The 18,817-nt window shown below is 40.2% G+C and overlaps 1 protein-coding gene across 6 annotated transcripts in view; it reads right to left on the reverse strand.

Annotated features, from left to right (window-relative positions):
• The window catches only part of PLD1 (phospholipase D1), a 204,104-nt gene that overhangs the window by 60,871 nt on the left and 124,416 nt on the right, over positions 1 to 18,817 (reverse strand). For 5 of the 6 annotated variants that reach the window (XR_010125788.1, XM_054481498.2, XM_054481499.2 and 2 more), the window contains exons 16-19: positions 18,564 to 18,677; positions 9,458 to 9,586; positions 8,609 to 8,727; positions 6,413 to 6,526 (exon numbers count right to left, since the gene is read on the reverse strand). Coding sequence is in view for 5 of the 6 variants with exons in the window: in XM_054481498.2 (XP_054337473.1) it covers positions 6,413 to 6,526; positions 8,609 to 8,727; positions 9,458 to 9,586; positions 18,564 to 18,677 (476 nt within the window). In the remaining variant the exon portion in view is untranslated. The remainder of the gene's footprint in view (positions 1 to 6,412; positions 6,527 to 8,608; positions 8,728 to 9,457; positions 9,587 to 18,563; positions 18,678 to 18,817) is intronic. The other variant, XM_063662422.1, reaches the window with a different exon arrangement.

The raw sequence follows: 18,817 nt of genomic DNA on the forward strand, positions 1-18,817 counted from the left end.
TTAGTTTCCTCATCTGTAGAAACAGGTTGCACAGGAGTTTAGCTTACAGACTGTTGAATGTATATGAGATAATCCACAAAGGGTTAGCACAGTGCCAAGCACACAGCAAATGCCCTGTTCATATCAGCTCTTCTAGCCAAGACCTGCAGTAACACTCACAAACGTGTTAGTCCATGAAGGCCTGGCCCATACATGGAAAACAACTCCCATGGTAAATAACTTCCATGGAAATGGACAAGGTGGATTCCTTTTACCCCCACCTGCTCACTTTATTTTTCACCTATCTACTTTATTCTCTCACACCATTCTGCGATACAAGACATTTTGCTGTCCTTTCAGATCTAAAAGATCCTTTGGAATATCCTTTGGACATTTATTCCAAGTGTGAAAACAATTTTTTTTCAGTGGTATAATTTGGATGCTATTTATACTTTCTTGAAAATTTTCTTTTTTTTTCTTCCTCTCTCCCTCTCTCCTTTTTCCCTTTCCTCCTTTCTTTCTCATTCTTTCTTCCTTCCTTTCTTTGTTCCTCCCTCCCTCCCTTCTTTCCTTCTTTTCCCATAAGTAGGACTGAAGACATTATTCCAGTAGAGTTATTTCCATATAGGCAGGAATTCTCAGCATGATTGTCCAAGGAATGGTTTCTACTATGAGCTTTAAAAAGGATTGTTCCCATGTATTGACCCCATGTTGATACTGACATGGCATTCAGCATTTTCTCTCAGCTTAACAGACATGTCAAATATCCTCTGTCTTTATAATATATCTTAAATGCCATTAAGACCATTCTGGAACTGAGTTTATTCTAGTTCCTTCACCTTCTCTGTGTAGAAGCAGTTTCAGGACCATCTCTCCCACTTCCTCCTGCTACCCATGCCTTTTCCTGCCATGTCTTCTCTGAGTGCTCTTGGCAGGCTTCCGAGAAGGCCCAGCACTGAGGGGAAACACCCAAGATTCTTTTAAAAGTATAGTGGAAGCTGCTGAAGTCAGCTGTCAGGTCTAGATGACTTTTTCAGGAGCAGCAATTCATGCTGGTGGGCAGGCATCCACACTGCCTGCCGTAGCTCCCCTCTCCCTGGCTGGCTGTGTCTCCCCTCTGGAATTGCCAGTGGTGTGTGACCAATGTTTCTGTATTAAAAAAATTAATAACTAGGTGCCCTTCTCCAGATGAAAGAATAACTTGAATTTTATCTATTATTTACTTTATTATGTCAAACACTCTTTCTCCCCATTCCAATAGATTTATGGCATAAAAATTTCTATCTAGAACTAGCCTGGTGACCTACCCAGAGAAATGTTAACTTCTTTGTTGCAAACTTTTTTTGTTTTTGTTTTTTAGACGAGTTTTGCTCTGTTGCCTAGGCTGGAGTACAGTGGTGTAATCTCGGCTCACTGCAACCTCTGCCTCCTGGGTTCAAGCGATTCTCCTGCCTCAGCCTCTCAAGTAGCTGTGATTACAGGCATGCGCCATAATGCCCAGCTAATTTTTGTATTTTTAGTAGAGACGGGGTTTCGCCATATTGGCCAGGCTGGTCTTGAACTCCTGACCTCAAGTAATCCACCCGCCTTGGCCTCCCTAAGTGCTGGGATTACAGGCCTGAGCCACCGCCCCCAGCCTGTTGCAAACTTTTGAAACACTAGGGAAAGCTTGAAGGCTGTTTTTGATGGAACTCAAACTGGTATACTCTTCTAAATGCTTTGCATGTATTAATTTAACCATCACCACAATCCTGTGAGACAGACACTGTCATTTATGTTTTTTTAAATGAATGAAACATACTGCAGAGTGAAGTAATTTTCCCAAGGTTACACAGCTCATATGTCACAGAGCTGAGATGTTAACACAGTCTGGCTCTAGAATCTATCCCTTAATTGCTACCTTATATTTTTCTTCACAATTAAATAAGCTTGTGGCTTCTAAGTTGCGTTATGAACAATCAACTATGTTAAAATTTTGTTCTCACTCATATGTGGAAGCTTTGCAAGTAGATAGTAGAATGATAGAAACTAGAGGCTGGGAAGGGTCTGTGTAGGCGGGTACAGGGAATAGGGTGGAGGTAAAGAGAGGATGGTTAATGGGTACAAACATAGTTAGAAGGAATAAGTTCTAGTATTCAATAGCAGAGCAGGTTGACTATAGTTAACAACAGTGTATTGGTATTTCAAAAGAGCTGGACGAGAGGACATGAAATGTTCCAAACACATAGAAATGATAGAAGACTTGAGATCATGACAGTCCAAATACCCTGAGCCCTCTTTAATAAAATCAATACAAATTTACAAATATAAAGCTGGGAACAGGTCTAGAAAAAGCCTGGGCAGCTGAGGGTCCTAAAGCTAAGCAAGGGCCTGAAGCTGCAAGGAACATGAGTCCCTGAAGTGAGCAATTCATTCTCTACTTACAGCCTTAACTCCAGCCAGTCTGTAGGAGATTTTACTTTTGGCACTGAGACGGCAAAGAGTTAATTATAGAAATAGCAGATTTTCAGGACCAGAGGAATAAAATAAATTATAATCTTATAATCTTGGAATTTAAGAGTTCATCAGTGATGTCCTATTTTCTTAACTCTTATCCTTCCTTTTAGTTTTTGTCCTATTTATCACTGCCATGTGGCTAAATGTATCTATGATGTTTTAATTTACTTATTTTCCTTTTCTCTCAAAGATCCATAGAAACAAGTTTAATGATCAAGGTACAAATTCTGAGCAATGGCTTCTATTTCTATTTAGTGATAAATGCCATTCTAACTACTTTAAAAATTAAGAAGCGTATCTGTGGTGGCCATTTGAGTTTTATTTTGTGAGGGATCATAACTATAGCAGGAGGATTAAATAGAAAGTCATTAACACCTGTACTTTGAATGATACCTCATGTATGAAAGATGATGAATGAAAATTTTCCCTTTAAATGTCTGAAGGGACTCAGATCAGATTCATACCAAACATAAGGCTTTCAGATGACAAAATTGGGCTCACGGAGGAGGAATGGCATGCTGAGGCCACATGCTGCTATACAATCTTCATACCACACCACCTTGTGTGCTTTTATGATTTGTTAGTGTTAAAATGCATTTTATTATATTTAGCTGGATATTTCCAGCAGCATTGCCTAGCGACACTTTTATATACCCATTTTATATACCCATTATCATGCTGCAAAATTTATATTACCAAGAACTAGATGTACTGCAGAAGCTACCTGAGTCCTTTGGCGATCTCAGTTAGTGCCCTGGCCCATCAGTCATGACACAGTTCCTATGGTTCTTTGGAGACTTTGTGACCCTAAACTATCTTTAACTTTTTCCTCTGTCCCAAATTTTCAGTTAGTTCCTAGTCATGATGTCCCTTTGTCTCTTTCCTCAAAAATACCTCCTATTTGTCCCTTCTCTTCATTTCTAGTTTAGGACTTAATTATATGTCAGAATTACTGTTATAGCCTCTTCACTTGTTCCCTTGCTGTCATTATCTCTCTAGTCTAATAAGTTCTTCATGTGTATAAACTTTTAGTCTCAAGGTATTTGTTTGGAAAGATGGAAACAGATAAGAATGCATGAAACAAGAGATTCTCTGTCAAATAAGCTTGGGAAATGTGCACATCATATTCCCTCTTGGTGGTTTTATAATACACTGTGCATAAAAAAGGTGCTAAGGAGTCCTGTATTAAAGAATTCTGCAAAACCTTATCTGTCCATGGAAATCTTTGTGGAATAGTTATTAGCATCTCACAGGTAAATCAGTTTGGAAAACTCTCTCCTCCATTAATCTTCATTGAACATTCATGTATCACGCTTCTTGCCCAATCAAAAAAAAACATCCAAAGTTCACTAGCACTTCTAGGACCAGGTCCAAATTCACTAGGCCAGCACTCCAGGCGCAGCCCCCACCCTGCCCTCGCCCCGGCCTTATGCTGTCTAACTTCATCAGTGCCTCTCTAAGAGCGAATGGGTTACTGCAGTCAGTCCTCTTGTCTTCTGAGCAAGCAGAATTATTCCTTAGAGTGGACACCCAGTTCTGTCCCTCTGGATTTCCAAACTCTTATAGCATGCTGGTCCTTACTGTCACACCAGCATTTACTCAGAGACCGTACCTTGCACTGTAACTGAATCATTCATCTCAGCTATCTCTCCCCAGCTAACTAAGTTTCCAGAGGCAAAGAACTCCTTTGCTGTCCGCCCTCTCGACACCCAAGTGTGCTTTGATGACTTCACCATGCAAACGGACAACACTTAGTAAACATATGTTGGCTGAATAAATGAATGAATCAGTAAGTCTTGTTAAATATCCTTGGCTTTGTAGATTCCTGAGTCCAGGCCACCTGAACATATGAGGGATTAACATATGAGCTTATCAGACCTAGTCTCATTTCTTTTCTTTTAGTTTTTATTTTTATTTATTTTTATTTATTTTTTTTGAGTCAGTCTCACTCTGTTGCCCAGGCTGGAGTGCAGGGGTGCAATCATGGCTCACTGCAGTCTCCACCTCCTGGGCTCAAGCAATCCTCCTGCTTCAGCCTCCTAAGTGGCTGGGACCGCAAGCATGTGCCACCATGCCTGGCTAATTTTTTAAAAACTTTTTGTAGAGATGGGGTCTCACTATGTTACCCAGGCTGGTCTTGGACTCCTAGGCTCAAGCAATCCTCCTGCCTTGGCCTCCCGAAGTGCTGGGATTCCAAGCGTGGGCCACCACACCCAGTCTAGTGTCATTTCTCACACAACATCGGTGATGCGGAAAAAGTGAACGAAGAGAAGCATTTTACAGAGTCTCTATTGACCTCACCAGGCAGCAGGATGAGACTATGTGAGTCAGGGCTTTACCAACAGTGAAGTGGAAAATATATGCATATGCAAAGCTATGCTAAAACTTCCTTTATTGATTACAAAAATACTTAATTCCCAGCAATCCATTTTCAACAGATACTTATGAACATCAGCTAACTTTGATAAATTGACCACCATGTCAATAATAATGCAAGTTCAAATCTTAAATTCTTATTTTCCTGATAACAAGTTTCTTATTTTATATTCTAGCATGGGTAATTTTTTCTCCTCTACGTAGAATAAAATTAAACAGGTTCATAAAATATTCATCAACTTACATATAAATCATAGCTCTCTCTATGCCTCTGAGTTTAAATTAGTTTTCTTTTTAGCCTGGGACGACTAATATTTGCTGCCGATATTTCTCTCAAGCAGTTTCTCTTTTTTTTTTTTGAGATGGAGTCTTACTCTGTCACCCAGGCTGGAGTGCAGTGGCACAGTCTTGGCTCACTACAAACTCTGCCTCCTGGGTTTAAGCGATTCTCCTACCTCAGCCTCCCGAGTAGCTGGGATTACAAGCGCATGCTACCACCCCCAGCTAATTTCTTATTTTTAGTAGAGACAGGGTTGGGCAGGCTGGTCTCGAACTCCTGACCTCAGGTGATCCACCCGCCTCGGCCTGCCAAAGTGCTAGGATTATAGGCAGGAGCCACCGTGCCCCGCCTCTTTAAAAATAATGTTCTATTATTTGATCTACAGTCTGAAATGTCTTATTTCTTATATACACATACCTCCAATTGCACACGATGCAAAATAACTGATTTAGGAACTTCATTTATATAATCACGTTCTCTAGGATCCATGTCTGCATTATATAAGTCCCTACTGATGGTCCCTACTGATGATACGTAGCAGTAACAGGCTGCTGGACTTTACTTAAACAATTCTTCTGATGCCCATATTGATGACTTCAAACAAAAGGCAATGCCAAAGGTGGCCCATCCTACTTCTGTCCCCACGTGATCTCAAGATATTTGAGCTGTAGTTGGTAAAGGAAGCAGATTGGGGAACACTGGACCAGACTAGGATTTCAAGCTCCACCTCTGTTGATAACTAGCTGGCTGGCCCTAGATAGGCCTCAGAGCCCCACTAGGTCTGAATTTTCTTATTTGTAGTTTGAGATGGTTAAACTGGATGTGGTAAACTGTTGTGACTCTATTAAGCAAATTCCTTATTCCATTAAAAGGGCCTCTAGAAGACATTTGGTTAATCAGGAACTAAAATTAGACTGAACTACAACTAGCTTCCTAGCTGCTAAGTTTCAGCCACATTCCTGGCGCTTACGCAGTATCAGGTCCAGGTTTACTGGGTATCATGTTGCTAGGGTCACTTCAGAAGGAATTACAGGAATAGCCTTTTCTTGGCTGTGGCCTTTTCTAAGGACATGCATTTATTATATTTATAAGAGTTTTAAAAAGAGACTGAATTGAATCCATTTAACATAGGAAATATAATACTAAGTATTAAAAGATCCATTTAGTTTTGCTTTAGAAAAGCAGTCATTGAAAAATCTGAAGCCAATGTAACAGGCCCTTGGTCCAATAACAGTCATTTTACTCAGTAGCATTTTGTCAAAAAGAAAAGCCACAACTTACCTGTACGTTAGCATGGACAGACCCAGGCACTTGATATCTCAACTCATGGGCTGTTGTTTGAGACTTTGGAAGCAGAAAAGGATAAGAAAGAGACCGATATTTTGATTTCATAATCTAAAATAAAGAAAAAGGGATAACATATTCAAATGAGAAAAAAGATTCATTTTCCCTACTTTGTGATTATAAAAGAAATTCATGCCCGGGCGCAGTGGCTCACGCCTGTAATCCCAGCACTTTGGGAGGCCAGGAAGTGGGGATCACTTGAGGTCAGGAGTTCGAGATCAGCCTGGCCAACATGGTGAAACCCCCATCTCTACTAAAAATATAAAAATTAGCCAGGCAAGGTGGCGGGCACCTGTAATCCTAGCTACTCGGGAGGCTGAGGCAGGAGAATCACTTGAACCTGGGAGGCAGAGGTTGCAGTGAGTCGAGATTTCATCACTGACTACAGCCTGGGTGACAAGAGTGAATCTCCATCTCAAAAAGAAAAAAAAAAAAAAAAAAAAAGAAATTCAGGTTAATTTGAAAAAAAAAATGTTAATGGTGGACATTTCTAAGTGAAGGGCTACAGATTATTTGTATTCGTTTTCTATTTCTCATAGTCCTGTTTTTACCTTTTGTAGGGGAAATATTGTTTTATATTTGCAAAGACAGGTTAAATATCTGTAGTTATACAAGTTGATAATTACAAAAATGAGACCATTGTTTTATAAACTAATTTTTTACTGATTATGTTCTAGATATCTTGCCGCAGCAATATAGTGGGATCTCATTATTTTTAATACCTTCATAGTAAAATGGTATAAAAGAATCACTTGTTTAATAAATTCCTATTAGTAAGGATTTCTGTCACTTCTAATTTTATTTGAATTATTAGAAGCCATATCAAAATAAATTACCTTACTGGATTATGGCTTTAGTTTGAATACCTAGAAATAGTTTTTCTGGATCAAAGATTGCATACTTTAAAAAAGACTTACTGGTGTTGTACCAATTTATCCTCCCTGGGGTAACATGTATGAGCATACCACAAAAACCACCCCAAACCTAACTACAGGTATTAGCAGAGATTTTTATCTTTGCCAGTATAGCAGGTTAAAAGTAACACCCCATTTGTTTATTCATCCATCTCTCCTAAATTTTTGTTAAAAAATTTCAATTAGAATGTCCACTAAATTTTTATAATCCTTATGTGAATGAAAAACAAAGTGAGACTCTAAGTGGTTGATAAAACTAAATTCTTTTTCCAAATGACCAAGGGGAATTATGCCTCATTATCACTTCAAGTAAATAAAGTGAAACTTTAATAACACCTGAATATGTACTTTTTTTTTTTTTTGAGATGGAGTCTCGCTCTGTTGCCCAGGCTGGAGTGAATGGAGTCCTCTCGGCTCATTGCAACCTCCGCCTCCTGGATTCAAGTGATTTTTCCTGCCTCAGCCTCCAGAGCAGTTGAGATTACAGGCGCCCACCACCATGCCCAGCTAATTTTTGTATTTTAGTAGAGACAGGTTTTCACCATGTTGGTCAGGCTGGTCTCGAATTCCTGACCTCAGGTGATCCACCCGCCTACGCCTCCCAAAGTGCCGGGATTATAGTCGTGAGCCACCGCGCCCGGCCTGAATGATACGTACTTAACTTATGAATGTTAGGTTTGAATGTTAGGTCAAGTTCTTAGGTCAAGTTCTTACAAGTAAGGAGGACACAATCTGGATAAAAGGAAAATGGCCCCACCTTCTTAATACTGCTTGGTTTGCTCAGAACCAGCTCTCAGAATCCTGTACCAATATAAACCCAGTGCAATTCCAGGACTGGATGGGACTTTAAAGCTCAAGCCCTCTCATCTAAACCAGGCTCCTATCCCCCTATAACAGCCCTGCAAATGACTGCCGAGCCCAGGCTACTAAATGCTTAGTCAACACTGTGTCCAAGATGTTAACAAGGTTAAAATCAGGACCCACACAGCAGCACCTGTCCCTAGGCACTCTGAATTGTCTATGGTGTGGACATTTGGGAATGTTTCCCTTTTTTTGCCCAGATGCCCAGGCACCCTGACATCAATGCAGCCAACTGCAGAGCGGTGACACAGTTGTGGCCACAACAATCTCTTCTTGCCACCAGCCTCCTCTGAACCTCTTCTCTAGTTAGGCCTGCCTCTCTTCATGTGGATAAATCATGATAGCAATATCCAAGTACTTTCGTGAAATTCCAGCGCTGGATGAAGTGACGTGCCACATCACGAGCCGCCTTCCCGTGGACTGCAGAGGCAATGTCATGCCAGGGCATCCGGGGCATGGAGTACCTGTCAATGAAATCTGCCCAGGTGCACCAGGCAAGGATCAGTCATTAACTTCAGTGCTGGGGCAAAGGCTCTCTGACTCCAACATGAAACTAAAAGGAAACGTGGGTTAGTGCCCACTAGGTATATATTTCTTGGCTTGCATAGAACAACATTTTTATAATTAAGGGAAACAGATTTCACATTCAGGGACACAGTCTCCCAGGCACCTCCCCATATATGTTTCTGTTTCACTTAGGATTAGGTAATCACTAGACATGGCAAGATGTGAGTTGGTACAAATTACCTAAGGCTGTGTATTTGATATTATATTTTTTATTTTTTATCCTGTTGAAACAATGGCAGGCAATGCCATCTCTATCTCCTCTCAAACATATAAACCCAGTGATAATGTGAAAATATGCCATTCTAATGCTGGAAATGCAGGAAATAAGCAGAATAGAAGATGATCAAAAGGGAGCCTACCATTTCCTGAAAAATTACTGATTATTGCCCCAAAAACATGCCTATAAAAATCTGGAGTTTTCAGACAGTTCAGCTCTATTTCATGTTCTTTTCTTGTTATAACTGTAAAAAGTCCTTAAGCACATGCTAATCACTAAATCTAGTCTCCAAAGTTTTAAAAAAATTTCAAAAATAAACGGAGGCAAAACAAAAGGCATTTAGATCATGCACATGTATACTTGTTGAGATGCTCAAAGGTAAAAGACAAAATATAACCAGCACCCCACCATCATAATACTCACCAGCAAAAGGTTTATCAAGTTGAACCCAGTCTTTGAAGACGAAATTGCAGTAGTCCTTTCCATGCCAGAATCTGGTTTCCCCATGCAGCTCTCCCACACCTGTCTGTAAACTGCGGATGGACCCGGTATCTGTGAATGCAGCAAGACCCCCTCAGAGACTGTGGTTCAGGTGGGTCCCAGAAAGGGAGGCTCAACTCTCATTTATTAAACACCTAAAAGCTTCTTAATTTCTTAAGACATAACTAGGGTGGCATCTGTCCATTCTATTAGAGGCTGTGGGCTAACAAGGTTTTACAGTCCTTACAAGTTTACTTTTAGTGGGCAGTTAGGGCTACAACAAGATTCATCATTAAACGATGAAATTTGACCTTCTCAGGCAGTTGAGTAACTTATTTCCACCACCCACCAGATCACTGGAAGAACTGATCACAGAATTAACTGTGAATAAAGAACTCACAAGGTGGCACTATAAGAGAGCAGTAAAGCTGGTGGGGGGCTTTGGGGGGCAGAGAGGGAAGGGTGGGGGGGAGAGGTGGAGAAACCTGAGACGCAGGGGCAATAAAGATACCATGCCACTTCTTTTTCCTCAACCAACATGGTGCACACCTGATGCATAATTCTTTTGCATTGAAGCAAGAACCTCAAATTTACAGATAGCCCATGTTCCAGCCCTGGAATTAACTATCCAAGTGACACTGAGCTTCAATTTTTTAGATCATAAATCCATTATGCGTAAAATGAAGAATTTGGCCTAGATAACAGCTAAAATCTGTTGCACTTCAACATTTATATACTTCAAATCATAGATGGCATTTATAAAAAATATGGCAACAACAGATGAAAGCTTATGATATAGGTGCAAAAGCAGCAATCTACTGTAGCATTTCACAAATAACTGTGCCGAGACCATTGACTTAAGGCTAAATATGAAGACAATGAAGTAAAAAGATGCAGAATTACAAATCACAAATGCAGCGCTTGGCACAAAAGAGGCATTTAACAAATAGACACTGAATGCAAAAATATGTGTTGAATGAATAAATGGTACTGCTTGCAGTAGCCAGTGAGAGGACTACACTGGTCCTGCCACCAACACACTGTCCCGGAACTGTCTTTGTAAAATGCACTCTTTGCTTAAAACCCTGGAAGGTTCACATACTGCCTACAGGAAGCTCAAGTCCTAAGGGCTTAGTGTGCATAGAAGACTCTTCCCAAACTGGTGCCAATCTATCTTTCTAGTCCTTGTTTTTTCCCCACCCAACCCCAGGCCCCATGCAAAGCACGTGTTTCACTGTATTATAACAGGTGTGGACTGCCATGTCTCCATGCAGTTAGCACATTATTACTTCTACCTGAAATGCTGCTTTCTCCCTCTTGGCCTGATATCCTAATCATCCTTCAAGAGCCACATTAGCTATCACCTGCCCTAGAGAGACCTCCCAGCTCCCTGTAAGGAAGAGGCAGTCACTAGCACTGCTGTCATCCCATTAACAACTGCCCCAACACCTCTGACTCTGTGACGCAATTGTATCAGGATGCCACCCTGCCCCCCATGAATGCCTCACCAGTCTACAAACTCTTTGGGATTAGGAACCAAATCTTCTCACTGCCAGTAGCTTCAAGCACCCAGGCAATCAATAAATATTTGCAGAACAAATGTTTTTATGTAATCACCAAACACAATGCTAATATTCTATCTCAAACTGAATCATTAATCTTCCAAAGGCTATTGAAATTTTCTATAGAAGAAAAATGATTTAAAATGCCATAGATTAGCAAAATGAAATCATGCTAAAAATAGACTTCTATTGACTTCTCCCAGTGATTTATTTTCCTGCTTTATGAGACTGAAAGGCCAAAGTACAGGTAGGTCTGTTTGCTCATCTATAGGCTCTTTATTGTTAACATAGCACTTTGTTAAAAGAAGAAAAGAGGGTGAGAAAAGAAACAAAAGGGACGAAAAATGAGATAAACAATATTTCACATTTCAAGCATAAAATATACATATACAATTTGCTTTCATCAATTGCAAAACTCTAAGCTAAGGCTTTACATAAACACACATACACTCATTTAAAAATTATCTTTCACCTAACAACCAGTTATGATAAGGAAAATAAAGGAAATTCTTAGTCTCAGGAAATTATCTTGGTACTAATTGAATTCAACCTGCTTATAATTCAAATTTGTTTTTGTTTTTAGCCATGGCCTAAAAACTATTCCACATAAATTAGGGTTCCTCCTCAGTACAAATGAACTATCAAGGCAATAGAGCCAAATACTAGTTCCTGTGAAAACAACAGCTCACAATTGCATGAGTGTGGTCGAGAGGACTTCTGGCGTCAACAATGCTGATCCAAGGGGGTCTCGTTAGGCTGCTATCTGGCTCCCAAATGATTTCATAAGTGCACCTGCCTTGTCTTTTGGCACAGATTTGTCACGCCAATTTTCTGCATCCTCCTCTGTCAGTGGCTCAGATTCTGGCTACTGAAGTTTATGAGAAGAGGGACTTCTTGTTCCTTGCCTGGTGTCCTCTGGTCGTGCCACAACCTCCTCCTTTTGTTCTCATCTCTTGGCTTCCAGGTCTCCATTTTTCTACCATTTCTCCAGCCTATCCTTCTTGTGCTTCTTTCCCAGCTCCTCCTCACTAACAAGGTTTCCCCCTTTTTCCTCTTTTTGTTTTCTTTTTTTTTCTTTCTTTCTCTTTTTTTTTTTTTTTGAGACTGGAGTGCAGTGGCACAATCTCAGCTCACTGCAACCTCTGCCTCCCGGGGTCAAGTGTTCAAGCAATTCTCCTGCCTCAGCCTCCCGAGTAGCTGGGATTACAGGCACATGCCACCACACCTGACTAATTTTTGTATTTTTGGTAGAGACGGGGTTTCACCATGTTGGCCAGGCTGGTCTCGAACTCCTGACCTTGTGATCCGCCCGCCTCGGCCTCCCAAAGTGCTGGAATTACAGGTGTGAGCCACCACACCCGACCTTTCCTGTCTTTTTCTATACAATTTCTAAATGTGCACCTTCAAGCCTGGCTTCTGTTTTGGACTCCAGATCTAAGGTCACTTCCAGTACCTCACTTGAAATTGTTTACCTAGTTCCCACTAGAACTTTAAAATTATGTCTAACACTAAAATCATTATCATTCCATAAAATCAAGTCTTTCCTTGAGATTTCTGCTGTCTGTGTGTAGTAACTCAAGCTCAAACCTCAGAATCACCTTTGGCTCCTTTATTCTTCACTGACTTCTCCACCCACCTCCCCACAGCTTCCCAGATCATGAAGAAAATCTGCTGATTCTGCTTTTGGAAAAAGCTTCTCCCATTTACTTCGTTCTTGAACTCACTGACACAACCTTGTCAGACTCCCTGTGTCTCTACTATAAACGCTATAAAGCCTCACCCTTAATTTGCTCCCTGCCCCTAGGGATTTTCCAACATTTAATGCAAGAGGTGCAATGTCTCAATCTGATTTTCAAAGTCCTCCGTAAACTGGTACAGATATATCCCACCAGCTCAATCTGCACAAATTAGCCCTTAACCACAATTCCAAAACTCGAAAAGTTCTAACAATTCGAATGTTTTTTTCATAGCTGATTTTCACAGCTCATTTCATAGTTCATAGGTCAGCAATACCTGACCTGAACTGACAAGAGATTATTTATTATCTTTATTGATCCCACTTGGTGTTGCACAAACATGAATGCTTTGCCTACATTCCAGGTATTTCCTGGATCCTGCTGGGAGTGTAACATAGTAGAGGGTATAGGTATTGTATTACCTTTCTAAAATCCAGAACTTTCTGATTTCTGAAATCTGATTCCAAGGATTTTGTATGAGAGATTATAGACCTATATGTATTTACCACATTCTACACTCAGGTCTGAGATGCCGAAATAAATACTTTTGCATTTCCTATATCTGTGTCTTAAGATGTAGTATCTACCTAAAATGCCTGTTTTTCTACCTTTTTAGTCTCTACCTACTGAATTTCTACATATGTTCAAGGCCAGTTCCAATACAGGTACTCAACAAGTTATATTTTTAAAAATATTTTGGTTTTCAAAATTTTTTGGAATTTAGAATTGTGGTTAAGGGTTTGTAGACCTGCATTTCATCTGTGGATCAATGATGACTCTTGCAGTAGGAGTATCTTCCCTCAATGAATTACTAAAATATTAGGTTTGTAAAATATTTAAAACTCATGCTCACCTATTAGATAATAAGCTATTTAACCGCACAAGATGAATCTTATACATCCTATCCATTGCATTCCTAAGAACAGTTTAGAAACAGCTTAATATTATCCCTTATGACCAGACATTCAAATTTGAAAAGCCTGTCTCAACTAAATTGCAAAAATAAATTTTCCCTCACTTACCTATTTAATATTGCTTAAAAGGAAAAGATCAGCACACAGTTGCTGAATAGTATTAGGAGAAACACCTAATGTAGATGACAGGTTGATGGGTGCAGCAAACCACCGTGGCATGTGTATACCTATGGAACAAACCTGCATGTTCTGCATGTGTATCCTAGAACTTAAAGTATAATAAAGAAAGAAACAAACAAACAAAGAAACAAAGAAACGAAAGAAAGAAAAGGAATAAAATTCAACACTTTAAAAATAGTATCAAGCAAAATTCTCCCTCTTACAACATAATTCTGAATGAAAAAAAATCTTGAAAATGGCTGAGTGATTTTGAAAAACATATATTTCAGATATGATTCCTGACCACGTTTTTAGTGCAGTTTTTCTATATAAAAACCCATAGTGATGTTCACTCCACACTGATTTCTGCATGACACCAGGGAGGTTTAATAGGAGCCCAATTCAACATGGTCATGTGCAGTCAAGTGAAATTGATACTGCAGAGAGGCTAACTCTCTTCGCATTCTCAGGAAAAGGAAGTCACTAACTCAAGTTCATATTCAGTTTTAAATTTCTAACAAAGAGTCATTCCATGCTTAATTTGGGTTTCAAGTTTTATAAGGCAACCTGAGTTTTTAAGGTATTACATGATTTAAATCTAGAGCCTTGCTCTTTAAAATTCCTTCATTATTTTTAGTAGAACTTTTCTTTTTTGAAAACAAGTTCAGAAGGAACTCCAATAATTAAAACAGATACAAGTGGGATTGTTCTGGTTGAAGAGGTACCAATAGCAGTGGGAGGGTCCTGGGGTTCACCTACTTCAATGTTCTCCTCAAAGCCTTTTAAAAACTCCAGGATCCAAAGAATCAACTTTGGAAAGCACTGCTCTAGAAGGGCCCCATGATCCTTTGGCTTTTCTTTTTAGGTAAACTAATTGTTTTCATTTTAAAAAATTAAATTTGTATTTATATTTGACTATAAAAGTAAAATGAAAACAGTACCAACAATGTGGGGAAAAAAATAAATCACCTCACGCTCCATCTTCCTAACAAAGATAGCATCATTGAATGGCCTTTGTCAGCTGCCTTCACGAACATATTCTGATACAGTGGCAATCGTCCTCAAACTTTCCTTGCTCTTCCCACAGCCGCCTCATTTCAGTTCATGGAAATTCCATCTTTCCAGTGGGGCCAAAGATTTGGAGTCCTCTCCATCTCTCACATCTCGTATCTAGTTCATGAGCAAATGCTGTCAGCTCGACCCTCAAAATACATTCACAACCTGCAGAGTCACCATTTGCCACCCTGGTCTGCTCTGAAGAATGATCCTTGGAAAATGTAAGTCAGCCCTCACCTACCCTTTGCTCAAGACCATCCGATTCCTATCTCACTCAGGGTCAAAATCTTACGTGGTCTGCAAGACCTCACATAATCCACCCCAGCCCATCTCTCTGATTTTGTTCTTATCATCCTCTCCTAGCCCACTTCACTATAGCCGTATTCCTGGAATGCACCCATCCCCTCTGTCTCATGGGCCTTTCATACTTCCTATTCCTTCTGTCAGAAACACCCTCTCTCAGACAGTTTCTTATCCTCATTCTTCTCTTCCTTTCAATGTCAGCTGAAAACTAACCTCATGAGAGACGTATTCTCTGACCATCCTTTACAAAATAGTAACTCTTCTCCTGTGCCCTTCCTCCCGGATCATGCTCAACTATTCTCCATGGTAATTATCACCACCTGAAATGTGTTTGACTCTCTATTTGTATACACAGTTCCCATCCTTACCTTCCAACTAGTTAATTGCACTTCATCTGTCTTATTCACCACATCTCTAGCACCCAGAATAGTGACTGGCATATAACAGAAAATCGATAAATACTTATTTAATTAAATAAATAAATCTTCTATGTTTATTTTTGTATCCCCCAACTACAGTTTTAATCATTGCCCAATTCCATCAAAGAGATGAACCATTTTTTACCACTCATTATGTTTTTCACCATTTCTCTACTCTTTGATGTTTAGGTTGTTCTCTCTCTCTGTCTCTCTCTCTGTCTCTCAACAATGCTGCACTAGACATATATTCAGTTTATCAGTGAGGGGTTGTAAACAGATGTCAAGGGTACTTTTCATCAGCAACAGAAAACCATACACATGTATGATCAGTGTTTCAGATCACCACTGTGGATATCACCCCTCTCAACCTGGGGTAGGCGTGAGTTACTTACTGGACTCAGCACCTCACTCACATCTTTTCCACTTGCTCTCAATCCTATTGTCAGCAACACTATCAGTCATAATTCAGATCCATAATCTTCATAGGTTGGCAACCTCATTTCCTCCACTTCATTTTTAACTTCAGTAATAAAGCAGCAAAGTTACACATTGAAATGATAAGGCACTACCTGGAGCTGTTTCCAACCCTTTACCTCTAGTATCGGCCACTGCATGCACTCTTGACCTGGCTTCCTGGATTTTCCAGAGGCCTCCTACTTCCCAGGACTTTGAAGCTTTGTCAAACACAGGAATTACTGGGAGTTGTCCCTGAATCCACACACACATCCAGTACTAGGTGTATGCTAAATAAATATATGTCTCCCCATATTTGTTCTTCTCCATTTTTATTTTTATTTTTAAAAATTTAAAAATTGTTTTTGTTGTGTGAGAGAGGGTCTTCCTCTGTCACCCAGGCTGGAATGCAGTGGCATGATCTCAGCTCACTGCAACCTCTGCCTTCCAGGCTCCAGCAATTCTCCCACCTCAGCTTCCGGAAAAGCTGGGATGACAGATGCATGCCACCACACTCAGCTAATTTTTGTAGAGAGGGGGTTTCACTACGTTGCCAAAGATGGTCTTGAATTCCTGGGCTCAAGCAATCCTCCTGCCTCGGCCCCCCGAATTGCTGGGATTACAGGTGTGAGTCACCGCACCTGGCCTCTTCTCCATTTTTAAATGTATATCGATGCTGTTATGATTTATAAACACAAATTTATTTAACAGTTACACTGAAGTTTTAGTTTATTGTGTGTAGTTGATTATTGCATCTTTTAAAATGCACGGTAGCTGGACCAAGCTTGTCCAACCCACAGCCTGTTGGCCACATGCGGCCCGGGATGGCTTTGAATGTGGCCCAACACAAATTCACAAACTTTCTTAAACATTATAATTTTTTTTTGCAACTTTTTTTTAGCTCATCAGCTATCATTAGTGTTAGTATATTTTATGTGTGGCCTAAGACAATTCTTCTTCTTCCAGTGTGGCCCAGGGAAGCCAAAAGATTGCACACCCCTGCCCTAGAAGAAAGAATGCTGGGAATCACTACTCAAAGTCCAGCATAATTTTTCAGGTTCATTAGCATCTGCAAGCCACAGGTGACTCACATTCAGGCATGTGCGCTAGACTGTAACTCTCATCTGCTAAACAGTACATGAGAGCCCTGGCCTCAGGTTCTAGCCAAAAAAGCATAACATAGTAATCTTCATTTCTGCTAAATCACAAGTCTTAATCATGGGCACTGGAAGGATGATAAATTGGAACTCCATTGGGCAGGTCATGTATCATCTCTAATCCTGAGTTTCTTCATCTATAAAAAGGAGATGACAAAATTACTACCAAGCACTGCAAGTACTCAGGGTAGTGATGGATAGAGTCTGCGCAAAATACACGTTAGCTTATGATTTTACTAGCGTCATTTATTATGATGATTACTTATCCCCATATCTGACCAGTGACTAAATCCTTCTTTATTCCCACCACAAGTTAAACTCATTAGTCATTCATTAATTCCTCAAGTATCTGGAGTATCTTCTTAACAAAGGCTATCAGATTGTAATTTCTGAAAATTCACACAGCATGACACATCCACCCAAAGACCTTCAAGATTTTTAACTGGCCAGGAGCGGGGCTCACACCTGTAATCCCAGCACTTTGGGAGGCGGAGGCAGATGGATCGCTTGAGGTCAGGGATTCAACACAAGCCTGACCAACATGGCAAAACCCCATTTCTACTAAAAGTACAAAAATTAGCCAGGCATGGTCATGCGTGCCTGTAATCCCAGCTACTCAGGAGACTGAGGCAGGAGAATCGCTAAAACCTGGGAGGCAGAGGTTGCACTGAGCCGAGATGGCCCCACTGCACTGCAGCCTGGGTGACAGAGCAAGACTCTATCTCAAAAAAAAAAAAAAAAAAAAGATTTTTAACCAAATAAAATTCCAACTCCCAAATGTGAATGTCATATATCTTCCTAGTCTTATATCAAAAACTGCATCTTAGCTAAACAATGCATTTTACATGATTTGAAAGCAGTTGGTGCTTTCCCATTCCAGCACCTTTGCTCAACTCACCTCCTCACCTGCAATGACTTCCTGTCACCTACCCCAATTAAATTACTTCCAGGCCTAACCCAAATGTCCCCTCCTCAAAAAGTCTTTCTGCATCATCAGAGAGGAATTCCTCCCTCCTTCCATAGAACTTCCACGACACTATTAAATAGCATGTGCCATGCATTTTCTCTTATTAGGTAGGTCTGTTTTGTCTTTGCTGCTATAAGTTCTTAGGGAGTAGGGATCTTGGATACTACAGAATGCTTTGCACAGAGCAGGCTCTCCATAATACACGTAGCATAAAAACTGCAAACAGAAAGCCAATCTGGAAACACATTCACTATGCCCATGCAGCAGACAACACAACCAAAGCTCAAGCCTAAGGGAGTTCTGCCACTTCACAAATCACTTACCAGCATTAGGTCTAGTGAGTCCTTGCTCAGACTCACTGGACGGGCGATAGAGTTTGAAGTGGGGTTTTAAACCATGGATTAAATTGTGATGACTTCTATAGTGATTAAAATAACCTAGAGAAATTGAGAATTTTTTTTACAAAAAAATACAGATATCAAATTTTCTAAACTGGAAAGCAAAGCTGATCATTTTTAAAACCAGGCAGGGCTATAACATCAGTCATAAGATCCTGTGCAACAGAAAATTGTAGAGC

The sequence above is a fragment of the Pongo pygmaeus genome, chromosome 2 (genome assembly GCF_028885625.2).
Source record: "Pongo pygmaeus isolate AG05252 chromosome 2, NHGRI_mPonPyg2-v2.0_pri, whole genome shotgun sequence".
In the NCBI taxonomy this organism is placed as follows: Eukaryota; Metazoa; Chordata; class Mammalia; order Primates; family Hominidae; genus Pongo; species Pongo pygmaeus.